Raw genomic sequence first — 12,363 nt, 5'->3', positions numbered from 1 at the left:
GAGCTGTCAGCTATTCAACAACCCACAGTCCAGCTACTTGAGCAAATGAACTCTATATCCTGTTATATGACAGAGGTGCATTACTTTTGCAAGAAGTCTATTGGTATTTAACCTAGTAGTGTTGCATTTTGAAATTTAATATAGGGTAATCATCACTGTCCACATTCCAGGCCTTTGTAAGTACAGAGCCATTAACAGTGCAAATTATTTATGTTTAAGTGATAATAAATCCCACTATGTTTAATGAAAAAGTTGCAGCCTATATGCAGCAACTTTTGATGGTGTTGATGGTTTCTTTCTTTCTTTCTTTCTTTCTTTCTTTCTTTCTTTCAGCTTAATGCTATTCTTTTCAAATATTTGATTGTAAAAGTCCCTTAAGTACTAGCTCTCAAAACCATCTGTATGAAAATAAATAGGATTAAACTGAAAGGTGTTTATATCTTCCCCATGCTTCACAGGAAGAATCAATTTCATTGTGTCAGATTTACTTTTTGTAACAGCCATCACATTGTAAAGCCTTTATTTTATTTTGCAAAGCTTCAAAGGAAAGAATTTGTGCTCAGAAATACTTTTAAGAAAGACCCACATAAACAGATCAGCCCAAAGGATAATGCAGTGCATACTATCTGCATTGAAATCACCACTTGGTATGCACTTCAGTGTCCTTTGGGTTAGCCAGTAACAGTTTTTTCTCCCTGAAGTTTTCCAGGCACAGCATCCCTCCATTCTGTCAATCATATCTGTGCTGGAACTGAAACAGTAAGCCTGTATGATATCCCATAATGGAGAGAATGACAAGGCCATCTTCTCTGCTAGATGGATTTTAAAAATCCATTTACAAGGAGGTGGAAAGATAGGTCCTTAGTATTTCAAGAATTGAAATAGTGATAAGGGGAAGTATCCTACTGCCCCCTGCTGTTTCCATTATTTTAGTTAAACCACTGTAGTTTAGCAGAGGGCACATGAGTTTAGGCTACCAGAATTCTATATCTCAATGAGTCGTCAAAGAAATTAGCAAAATAGATTAATGAAATATATTGTTTTTATCTAGCATAATTGACACAGTGCTGGCAACAGAATGGTTTACTAAAAATGAGTTTTAAATTGCTTTTTTATTTAAAAAAAATGTCTTCTAGGCTTCCTTTTTCTATTATTATTTTTTCTAGTCACTTCTAGTAGTTGCCTTCTGTGTAATTCCACAATAATATGGAAGCCACTAGATCTCAGCCTAGATGAACAAATTATATTCAATATAAAACGCATGGGCCAGATTCAACTGATTAGCTGTGCTTGCAATAGCCAGCACAAGGAGTCCCACTAATGCACCAGGGCTTCCCCCTCTCATCCCTAAACTCCCTGCTCCCCCTCAGCTCTGGGGGGTTGGGAGAACCCCTAGGGCAGCACAAGGCAGGGGGAAATAATGCTCTATTTGGCAAGAAGAAATGTTTGTGCTCCTGTTGTTGCAATGCCAACTTCTCTCTGCCCCCAGCATGCAATACAGCACTTTTGAGAACACAAGATTCCCATACAATCAAAATAGCACTTTAAGCACGCTATAAAACTTAAACCACACTCAAATAAAACAGCAAGAGAACATACACATAAATTAACAATTTGGTGGATTGAAGATGTTCCAAAAAAAGATACAATGAAAGACAACTGACAAAGGACATTTCTCCACTACAGAATCCTGCTTTAGCTGCCCAAGTATGGATCATATAGCAGGGACGGCTCATTAGAAGATCTTGATGTTTGTTTGGGAATTATGGGGCAAGGCACTCAAAATTTGTTTGGAATGACATGAGATAAGGCACTTGCTGGCTCAGTGCTCAGTGCCAGTGCTCCGACCATTTAAACCAGTAGCTTGAGTTGAGTCTAGAAACTAACAGGTGATTCATGAAGATGTGTTAAATGAGGTGTAAAACAATCACACCAGCCTGCACCTAACAATAGTCAGGCATTCTATACCAATTGAACCAAGTTTTGATTATTGATATTAAGTAATATAGCAATTGTGATATATATATATATATATATATATATATATATATATATATATATGCAGCATACAAAAAGGCAGCATGTGACAACTTAAAGAAAATGTTAAAAAATAAAGATGTTACATTATTAAAAATTACTAATATATATACGCAATATCAATTCATTTTGCTTCTCACACCCCCCCTCTCAGCCTCCAGGTTCTCACCCAGGGTCCAACAAGCTCTCAGCTCACAGTTATCTTGACTGTTTCGATCAGCAGAATTGGCACTACTACAGGTGCCACTTAATACCCATTCCGCATTTGCAAGAACTCTGCAGTTGTTCAGCAACCACCCACTCAAGTATCAAGTATTGTACGCCTACCTATAATTGGCAAGATCTGCAGGATCCAAAGACAGGGACTATACCACTGTTCCTTTCAAGTCAACAGGGGTCCAAATCCAGACCAAGGCTGCTAACCTTTCATGGGTATCTGTTACAAGCCAAGAAGAAAAAGGATAAAGCGGACATGGATTCTGTGGAACGGATGTTGAGAGCAGTGGGAGAGGCGATTTGCTCCAATGTTTAAAGGGGAAGGAGGGTGGCTCCTTCTTTGCAAAAATAAAAAGACCTGAGATGTTCATACAGGAGCACAGGGGCTGTCTTAAAGCCTGCACAAGTCTTCCCATTCTCACTTTGAACTCTCTAATGTCAGGGGTTAAAGGGGAGCTAGGGAGATTTGCAAAGCCATACAAGGGATTTTGACAGGTGGGCAGCCCTGCCCATCTATTGAATTTGGCCTGCGAGGCCAATCCTGATAAGGATATGGCCTGTGGAGCCAAAAAGATCCTTCACCCCTCAGCGGCAGAGGAAGCCGCTCGGGCACCTGGGGCAGTGCGCCCAGGGGTGGGGCGAGCCACCCATAGAGGTGGGGTGCACCGCGGGGCCTCCGGAGTCTGCCTGCCTCCTCCCACTCTGCTGCCCTACAGCTGGGGGGGGGAGGAGGCAGCAGGTGGACCGTTTGGGCAGTGTGGAGCCTGCGCATGCCCAAGCTACCATGCCTCTCCCAGGAGAGTGCCACCCAGGATTTTGTCACCCCCCTCAGTGGTGACACCCAGGGCGGACCGCATCCCCTTCCTCTGCCCCTGCCACCTCTGCATTACAGGGTTAGAGAGGGCTTCCTGGTATAATCTAATGCACACTTGGTACCTTTGCCATAGGATCTAATTCATAATTGTAACCATAGTCATGTCAGCTGACATTTGTCATCCACATCCAGAGCCAATGCTCTACTTATGGCATCTTATTACTACTCGTGCAGGTACATAGACTTTGTTTAACTTTTGCCTTTCAGACAGTTACATAGACCTGATAAAATTTTGACTGCACAGCGTTGCTTTGGTAATAATCAGTGACATCAAGGCTATTTCTTATTGAGTACTTACTGTTCAAAACAAATATTTGAATGTTACAAATTATTAGGAAGCTTTATTGCACTGTGTGGAAGGTAAGAATATGGCTGTGTCAGGAATGTAAGATATTAATTGGAGGTTATATGTATTTTTAATGTGCAATTCCAAATGAATTCTGTTGTAATTAGTTGATAAATGATATTCTTTATTACATCGAGTCATATAATTATAAATGAGCTTTCCTAAATTATCTATCTTCATCATCCCCTACTTTATTTTTCCCACTCTTTTATGATCTATTTATAGAAGCCATTAGCTTAGTCACCTGTGTTCTTCTGTTATTGCAAAGAAAGTCTGATCTGCAGTAAAGGGAAAAGGATAATTGATATGGCTTATTCTTCAGAACCCTGAAATATCAGGCCATTGCCCTGTTCCAGAAATATGTGTCTATATACATAGGATTATATTTAGATTGCCATATTCTCTGTGGGCTAAATATAGTACGTTACAGTAGTCTAACCTGAAGGTTACCAGAGCGTGGACTCAATAAATTTTAGATTAAATATATTTTACATGGACTGCACATTCCACCAGGAATGCTGTGCAAGGTTTATTGAAACAAATGCGGTTTTATGTGAATTGAAATGACTGCCACTGTGCTTTTGTGCTAGTTCTGTCATTTCAACAGGACTTGTTTCAGAGAATTTCCAATAGCATTATGCCCATAAATTGGAAGCTAAATTCAGGTTTAGAAACATCAGCAGCTACAGTGCTTACTGGATCATATCAGTTCACCTGGAAGATGAAGGAAACCATCGCTGAATGTTTTCTCTCATACACATAACACTTAAAGGAAGATTTGTGAGCCATAAGTGGTTCTTTTCTTTTTCTAGTACTTTTTAATTGCTGTCAGGATACTATTTCTATGGCTATTTGTTTCATCTTCTTCCTCCTGTTGTTTTATAGTGTTGATTGCTGTTTAACAACAGTTTGTAAAACTAAGTTACAGTTGCAGCTTACGCCGTTAGCCCCCTTGAGCTTGTTGAGGAAAGACAGGGTATAAACATTCTTAATAAAGCAAACAAATGACCAAAGAATCCCACCTTGTCCAGGCTGGGAGCCAGTGAAGTGCACAGATTGGCACAGAGTGCCTTCCATCTGCTGGTGGCCCAGCTACACCCCTGTCTGGACAGGGATAGCCTAACTTCTGTTGTCTATTCTCCAGGAACTTCTAGGTTAGATTACTGCAATGCATTATATGTGGTGCTGCCTCTGAAAATGGTTCAGAAACTTCAGCTGGTGCAGAATTCAATGACCAGGTTGCTCACCAGGGAAAGGCAGTTTGAGCACATAACACCAACCCTGGTCTGACTGCACCGACTGCCAATTTATTCCCAAGCCAAATTAAAGTACCAGAACCATACAGCTGCCCTAAATAAATCAGGAGTATGCTACTGACAGGGTTCTAACCTTTTCTATTTCTCAGAAGTGTTTTTTTTTAAAGAAAGTTTCATGCCAAGATTGTTCTTATATCAAGATTGCACTTTGAAAGTGGTACAGTTCAGGCAGGAAATCAAGATTGCATTTCTAAATGCAGGCGAATCTCCACTTAATGTGGGGGTTCCGTTCTGGAAGCCTGAGTCCCCTTTAAACACCCTCTCTCTCCAATCCAGACCAACCAGTATTGAAGCTCTGGGCCTGGCTGAAGGCTGGAGGATGAGTGGAAAAGCAGCAGCTACTACTGCTGCTGCTGTTTTACCGCACACACCAGCTGTTAGGCAGGGAGACTGAGCAGCCTTAAAAAACCCCTGCTGTGCCTCCGGTCTATTCAGGGCTTCATCCACCCTTACTGACATCCTCTTCAGGCTCCAGGGAGGGTCTCCTCATGAGCCATGAGGACTCTCTAACTCTCTCCAGCTATTCCAGGTTTGAATTGAATTACTGGTATTTATTTATTTCCTGGCACACACATATACATGGTTGCACATGAGCCAAATGTGTGTTAAGTTGGGAGTTGCCTGTATGTAGTATGCTCTTAGCGTACACCAAAAACTCCACCAAAGGATTAGTGATTTAGCATTTTATTTATTCTAAGAAAATGGATGAAGCCTCGTATTTGACCTTTCCCTCCTTTTCTCTTTTCCCCAGTGGTTCTTCAGGTGTGCAGTCTCGTCCTGTATCCAATCAAGTTCATCGAAACGGTCAATTTGAGAATATACCATGAGTTCAACTGGGGCTATGGACTAGCTTGGGGTGCAACTATATTTTCATTTGGGGGTGCCATACTGTATTGCCTAAACCCTAAGAACTATGAAGACTACTATTAAAGGGAGCTACTTTAAAAAGCAGAAGACGAAGAAGAAATAATACAAGGATTGTCCTGTTTTTTCTAACTCTGTGTTTTTAGAACTTTTGTAGATTGTCCAGCAGTCTGCCCTGTTGATTTATCAGCCTTTACTTTGGGCTACAACTCTTGCAATTAACTTTTTAAACACCCCTTTAAAAGAATGGCAAAAATCACACCTGTTCATCAGTACACTGGCAAATGCTATAAGCTACTGATACATTACCTTTGGTAAGCAAAGATCAGTACCACTCGAGGACGAAGGTGGCAGCAGTCGTCATGAGAAAGAAGCTGGAATGAAAATATGGCACCTGCATTTGCTGTAGCCTGCAAGGGAGTAACTGGCCTAAGTAGAAGCTCCTTTGTATTATACATGATTCAAATTCTCTATTGGTCACTGAGTTACACCACTATGTTGTATTGGTGCATTGGGACTTTTGCTGAAACAAACTTCTAAATGATTGGATGCTGAGAAAAGCGAACATAGTTGAAAGTACATATTAATCTGCTATTTCCTGACAACACAAGTTTGTACATTTGGCAATCCACATTTTCCAGCCAGCTGTGGTATATCAGGAAGTCAAAACTTGGAGCGCATTCTTCTAATTATGTGGTTGGACTTTGTGTCTCGGCTGTAACCAAGTATAAGCAGAGAAGGACATTGAATCTGTTGACTCCCGTGAGAGAATAAAAAGAAGAGAATACATGCATGAGATGTGCTAGTCCTGACCATCTTTTGATTTCCAAACACTGCAGTAAGGTTTCCATAAGGAACAACTATTTTTATAGAAGGCGTTTATTGGTATTACTATCAAGAGAGAACATAGGTCAGCTCAACCTATTCTTAACAGCGGGCTGAAACAGTAAAGGTTCGAAATGAATCTAGATTTTCAAGAACTGTTTCTGAATATTGAGTAGTCTTCAAAATATTTTAATAAATCCTTTCCCATATGAATTTCTTCTCAAAATGCTTGATTTAAAGCTTGATGTGCCAGATTAGGATGGGGTGAACCAAGTGCTTGCAAAGTTAGAAAACATGGCGTTGGCTTCATTTAGATGATGAAGCTGGATTCAGCTACCTGTTCTGTTAGCAGAAATGAGCGCAAGGACTCTTGCTAATGCAACAGGACTTTCCCCGTTCTCCAGTCCCTCCTCCAAATCCATTATGGAGAGTTGGGAGAACCCCCAGAATAGCATGTGATGGGAGATTGTCCTATCAGAAAAGCAGAAATATTTGCACTGATGAAACAATCTCTTTAGCACTACATGGTTTATTATAACAGGAATGAGCATAGGCAACCCTCAGACTTGTGGGGGACCCCCATGCCCTCTCCTCTTCTGGTTCAGCACCATTAAGTGGTTTAAAATCTTTTGATATGGCTTTTTATTAACTGAGGTTAAAAACGTAGTTAATCCTAATAATGTTTTGTTCAAAACAAGCCACCTGCAAACTGTGGGTTATGAAGCTGGTTCATTTCAGTAAATCAAAGTGATAATTAACCACATTTTAGGTTGGACATAACACTAAAATGCAGTTAATCAAAATATCAGTTAATCTGATATCACAGCTACACCAGAGAAGAGGGCTTCACTTTGGCTTTTTCACATCATGATAAACCATGGTTAATCATGATGTCCAAATGCAGCCATGATGTCTATTTGGCAGAGGCACTATGGTAATGATACAGTTATGTATATAAAAAGGCCAATGTAATGATATCTTCTTTAATATTGTTTTAAAATGAAAACTTCTATATAAATTAGTATGATATTAAGATGGAGTAGAAGAAAAATATCTAATTTCCAAATGGTTGCGATTGGCTCAAAAAACATATACTGAAAGGTGGGTCCCAATGGAGGGAAGTTATTACAGAGTTTCATTGGTAAATGAAATCATTAAAATAAATAATGCTTTCTACGACACAACTAAAAGTTCCTGAAGAAGAAGAAAAATATACTAATATGGCAAATTGCTGTTTCACTTATATTTTATTTTTAAAAGTAATCCAGTGAACACATGTTTTCTGTAGGAGACTAGCTGTTACGAAAATTATAATTTAACAGTATAGTATTAGTATCACTATTTTCTCCTCAAAATGTAATGGATTGGTTGACAATTATTTGCATTTATCTCAGCTTGTTTAAGTTATTTCTTACTTAAATTTTGCAGAAAATATATAAAGTATTTAAGACCCAAGATTAATATCTGGGGTAGAAAATTTAAATTGATTTACACAACGTAACATTTATTTTTGTTTACAATCAGCTTATTGGGTATTTTCAATTCTGAAAATATTTTTATACAGTGTATACAATTCTAAGATACATATTTAGAAACAATTATTTTTGTTAAATGGAAATTAAGATATATCCTAGCATGGATTTTCTTTAAGAGCACAGTCCTCAAAACTATAGAACTATAGTTCTTTAATGTTAAGACCTCAGAAGTAATTTTAATTACAGCAAATCAGAGAGAGATTAAAGGTGTGTTTTCTAAATCATAAAACCATGATAAATATGTTTACCCATGCCATTATTAAAAATGCAATATTGTTTTATAAAAAATAAACTGTACTCTGATCTGTGTGCAAACATAGGTTTGTGCATGAGGCAGAGGGAGTGGTAAGAACCTGCACATTCAGGAGCAAGAGTGCATCTGTGGTGATCCTGTTCTTCAGGGCTGGAAAAACCACAGCCTTCCAGATGTTGATGGACTACAGCTCTCCACATTCCTGACCATTGACCACTCTGGCTGGAGTTGGGAGTCCAGCAACATCTGAATGGCCACAGGTTTCCCCACCCCTGCTACACTACACATACACTGGCAGAACAGACTTATTAATGTGGTCAGCTCCCTCTTACCTTTCATCCTGCAACAGATGCTAACTATGGTGGTAGGTAGCTGATGGAGTACGATAAGACAAAACAAAAAAAAATTATGTAGCTATAAATCCATCCAAGAAAGATAGAGGGTGTTTAGAATGAAAAGGAGAATCACTGACTGTGCAGCACCAGTAGCAAAGGATAAAGGGATTTTGGCAACTGAGACTGGAATGTAGATTCACAGGTGACTGAAGCTTAAATAAGCCAAAGGATTTTGAATAGGGTTTAGCAAGTATGGTGGCATATTATTATTATATTCTGGACTGGGATGTTAGGCTATTGTTTGGCTCTGCAGAGTTGTAAATATATATGCGATGATATAAAATTTGGAGCTTATGGCATTGGTAAGCCCAGTAGTGGCCACCACTTTCAATGATTGTGCCATTTTTTTCATTCTATAAGATACTTCCCATATTCTATAAGATACACTCCCATATTCACTAGAGCCCCAGTGACAATACTTTGTATGATGAAAGGCATAACTTCATTCATGTACAGCAGGGATGGGAAAGCTGTGGCCTTCTGGACGTTGTGGGACTTCAGATGTGATCAGCTTCAGCCAGGGGTCATTGGGGTTGTGGTCCAACAACATTAGAAGTGCTGAGAAAGATTTATGGCTAAGTGTTTGGATAGATGCCGCCAGAAAAGATAGTAAAAAAGGCAGCTTCATGTTTTTATAAGCAGTTGCCAGTGTGGGGCTTTCATTTTATTTCAAGCTGTAAACAGTGGTAACTTGTAGTTGAAGTGAAGGCCTGACTCTGTTCCATAGGTTTAACTTCCTTTGACGACTTGTGCCACAGAGTCCTACTGTTTGTGTGATTTGATTTACCGCACATGATATACAGGTTTGTTACTGTGCCCATGGTTTAGATCGGTGGGGAAATAGTTTGGTCTTCTTGACTAGATACTCCAGCTTCCCTTGAAAGAAAATAGAAATGACAGTGACAAACTGGCAAGGTTGATTGGTTAACCTTATGAATCACTACGAGATGCGAACCCAGGATTCTTATTAGTATTCTTTTAGTACTATAGCGTTGTATTCAAAGTTAGAAAAGACCCCTTAAAATTAATGGACAAAACTATTTTAGCTGTGTTAAATTCTGTGGGTCTAATCTGAGTATGGCTTAATTGGATACAGCACGGTAATTTTACTGTCTTTTTGTAACATAGCGATCAGAACAGTTAACTATAGCATGAGTACAATGTTTTTGAGTCTTTACCATAAGAAATCCAGGGGAAAAAAATAAGGAATGAAAAAGATTACATCTTGCCCCACCCTGTTGTCCCTGTTACCTCAGTGCAGATTTTAATGCTTCATTTACACCTTCTTTGAAACATTTCTACCTTGCATAGGATTTCTGTACTGAATTATAATGCACATCAGAAATACCCTTTTCTATCTACGGGATTAGACACTTTAGTGTTTGATTGTATGTGTAAAAGATCACATTTTAATGTATGATTATCATTATTGTATTGAATTGTTAGCACTCAGTTGTATTTGGCTTTATGTCACTAACAGGATGAATTCTCACACTACACATATATTGTTTTAACTTGCAGATGCGCGTGCACACACATAAAACTATATATAGCAAAGCTGCAACCAGGGCTAGATATTTGTATTTTTAAAGCTTAAAGTATTCTGTCCGGTGCTGACAACTATCTAGGACCTCTCTTGGATTTCCTGCACAACTACGTTCAGCTTTTGTAAGCTCAACATGTAAATTTTAAAGACATAAATATAGAGAGAACTATGTGTTTGAAATATAAGTGAGAGATATATAGATATAGATATATATGGATTAGCATGTAAACTGTATATTATTAAACATGCAATGAACTGACTGATAAAGTGAAGTTTAATCTTATGGCTAGCAATGTAATTTATTCAGACTGTATTTTTGTACAGAACAGTGCACACTAACCTATTGCCTCTGTGTCCTCTATAATGCCTAAAACTGTGCCTAGAGATTTCATTTCTGTCTCTTGACAATGAACAATGAAGGGTTCTTCATGCTGTTGATGGTATTAGTTTCTTTAATGTTTTTATAATTTATTTTTTTTCTAAATGTATGCTATGTTTTATTAAACGATCCATCAAAATGTGGTTTATCTTAGTCATGGGAAAAGCTGTAAATGTACTTTTTTAAAAAGAAAAAGAAGAAATCAAAACTTGGTGGGGTGGTCCCCCCCCCCGCTTTCAGTTCGTAGTATTACCATTTCACAACTTTTGTAGCTAACATTAGGTTGTATGTTGAAAAAGTAATCCAAATAAAAAAAAATCCTGATACATAAATGTAACACACTGTTTGTCTTATGTACATATTTCAAGTATTACCAGCTTCCTTAGATGCACCTGTGGAGTAATGAAATGTGTGAGATGAATGCATGGCATCAAGCTAAGCACCATATGGTTGGAACTCTCCTCTGCAGTGTTCTGCTTGGTAATTGCCCTCAGAGATTAAAAATGCATGAACTAAATTTAGTTTGGTGACCTGGCCTAAGGAACAGAAACTAGGCACTGATTGGTTTCCATTCTTGTGCAACTTGCCAAGTCGCTCATCTTATTTATCTGATTAACTGATTAACTTGGGCTTGCTCCAAGGTAGGTGGTAGAGAATGGCAGTCCCAGTCTCTTAAACCAAGCTTTCTGAGTTACTGTAGTTTGTTGTGGGAAACAACAACAGGAAAACAATACCATTCTTTCAGTCTATGCCACAAAACTACATTAAAATGAAACATTAGAAGCCTGGAAATGTTGTTGGAATCTTGTTTGTTTCGAGAGACAATGGAGGGTGCCTCTGGGGCTGAAGTCAAACCACTGTGTTAGCAATGCCAAAATGACCACCCTGGGGTTCAAACCTGGACAGTGTGTATGGAGGTCCTGGGCTGCCCAGACAACAGGACCTCCCCCCCTTGGCCTTGCTAATGTGCTTCAATGGAAAGCAGAGCAATACATTTGGCATCAGCTTGGCTGCAGGAGTTGCTGGAAGGAGACATACAAGGCGCAATCCAACTGTCTTAGACCCTCCACTCTGGATTTGTGTAGGGTTTACTCCTCAGTCTTTTCTTCTGAACATATCTTCTGAACATATCATAATACAGTGGAGGTTTAGGATCAGAGTTTTCCTTCTCCTAGATGGGCTACTTTCTTACCTCCTAGATGTGCTCAAATGTTTTCCTTGAGATATATTTCCTTAAGCAGCAGTTTAAGCTTTCACATTTCAGAAGTCTTTTTGTCATTCAATATGGTTTAGGCTAGTAGTCTACCTGCTGGTGTGACCCACCTTAGATCAGACTGCAACTTGGTACTCATTCCTGACTTGACCCACTAGTTGAAGACCACCAGGGTATTACCACCATGTTACTCAGCTGCTGAAAAAACATGCACTGGTGGCCCATTAGCGACCAAGCTAAGTTCAAGGTGTACAGCTTGGGATCAGGATACCTGAAAGATAATCTCACTCCTTGTATACCCAATTGATCACTGTGCTTTGCAGGGCTCCTACAGAAACTTAACTTATCGGGATATCTGTTTTGCACAATACAGACATTGGGCCATTAGAAAAAAGCATCAGCATCACAGCTAGTTAAACAGTTTTCTAAATTGTGACCATTACACATATACTTTGGCTAGCCTGTTAAAATGTTCCAGAAAACCAAGTGAAAGCAGCTGATAAGCAATCAAGACAGAACATATGTTCTTCCATAGGTAGAGCAATTTATACAAGTTTATTTTGC

At 39.0% G+C, this 12,363-nt stretch overlaps 1 protein-coding gene across 1 annotated transcript in view; it reads left to right on the top strand.

Annotated features, from left to right (window-relative positions):
* TMEM47 (transmembrane protein 47) overlaps nucleotides 1-10,918 on the top strand; it is a 31,150-nt gene extending 20,232 nt beyond the window's left edge. Inside the window, exon 3 of the mRNA XM_083612437.1 lies at nucleotides 5,541-10,918. Within this exon, the coding sequence (XP_083468563.1) occupies nucleotides 5,541-5,719 (179 nt within the window). The 3' untranslated portion in view covers nucleotides 5,720-10,918. The remainder of the gene's footprint in view (nucleotides 1-5,540) is intronic.
* Nucleotides 10,919-12,363: the final 1,445 nt, after the last annotated feature.

Source organism: Podarcis filfolensis, assembly GCF_964270895.1.
Source record: "Podarcis filfolensis genome assembly, chromosome: 4".
Lineage (NCBI taxonomy): Eukaryota > Metazoa > Chordata > Lepidosauria > Squamata > Lacertidae > Podarcis > Podarcis filfolensis.
This window is presented reverse-complemented; position numbering and strand designations above follow the sequence as displayed.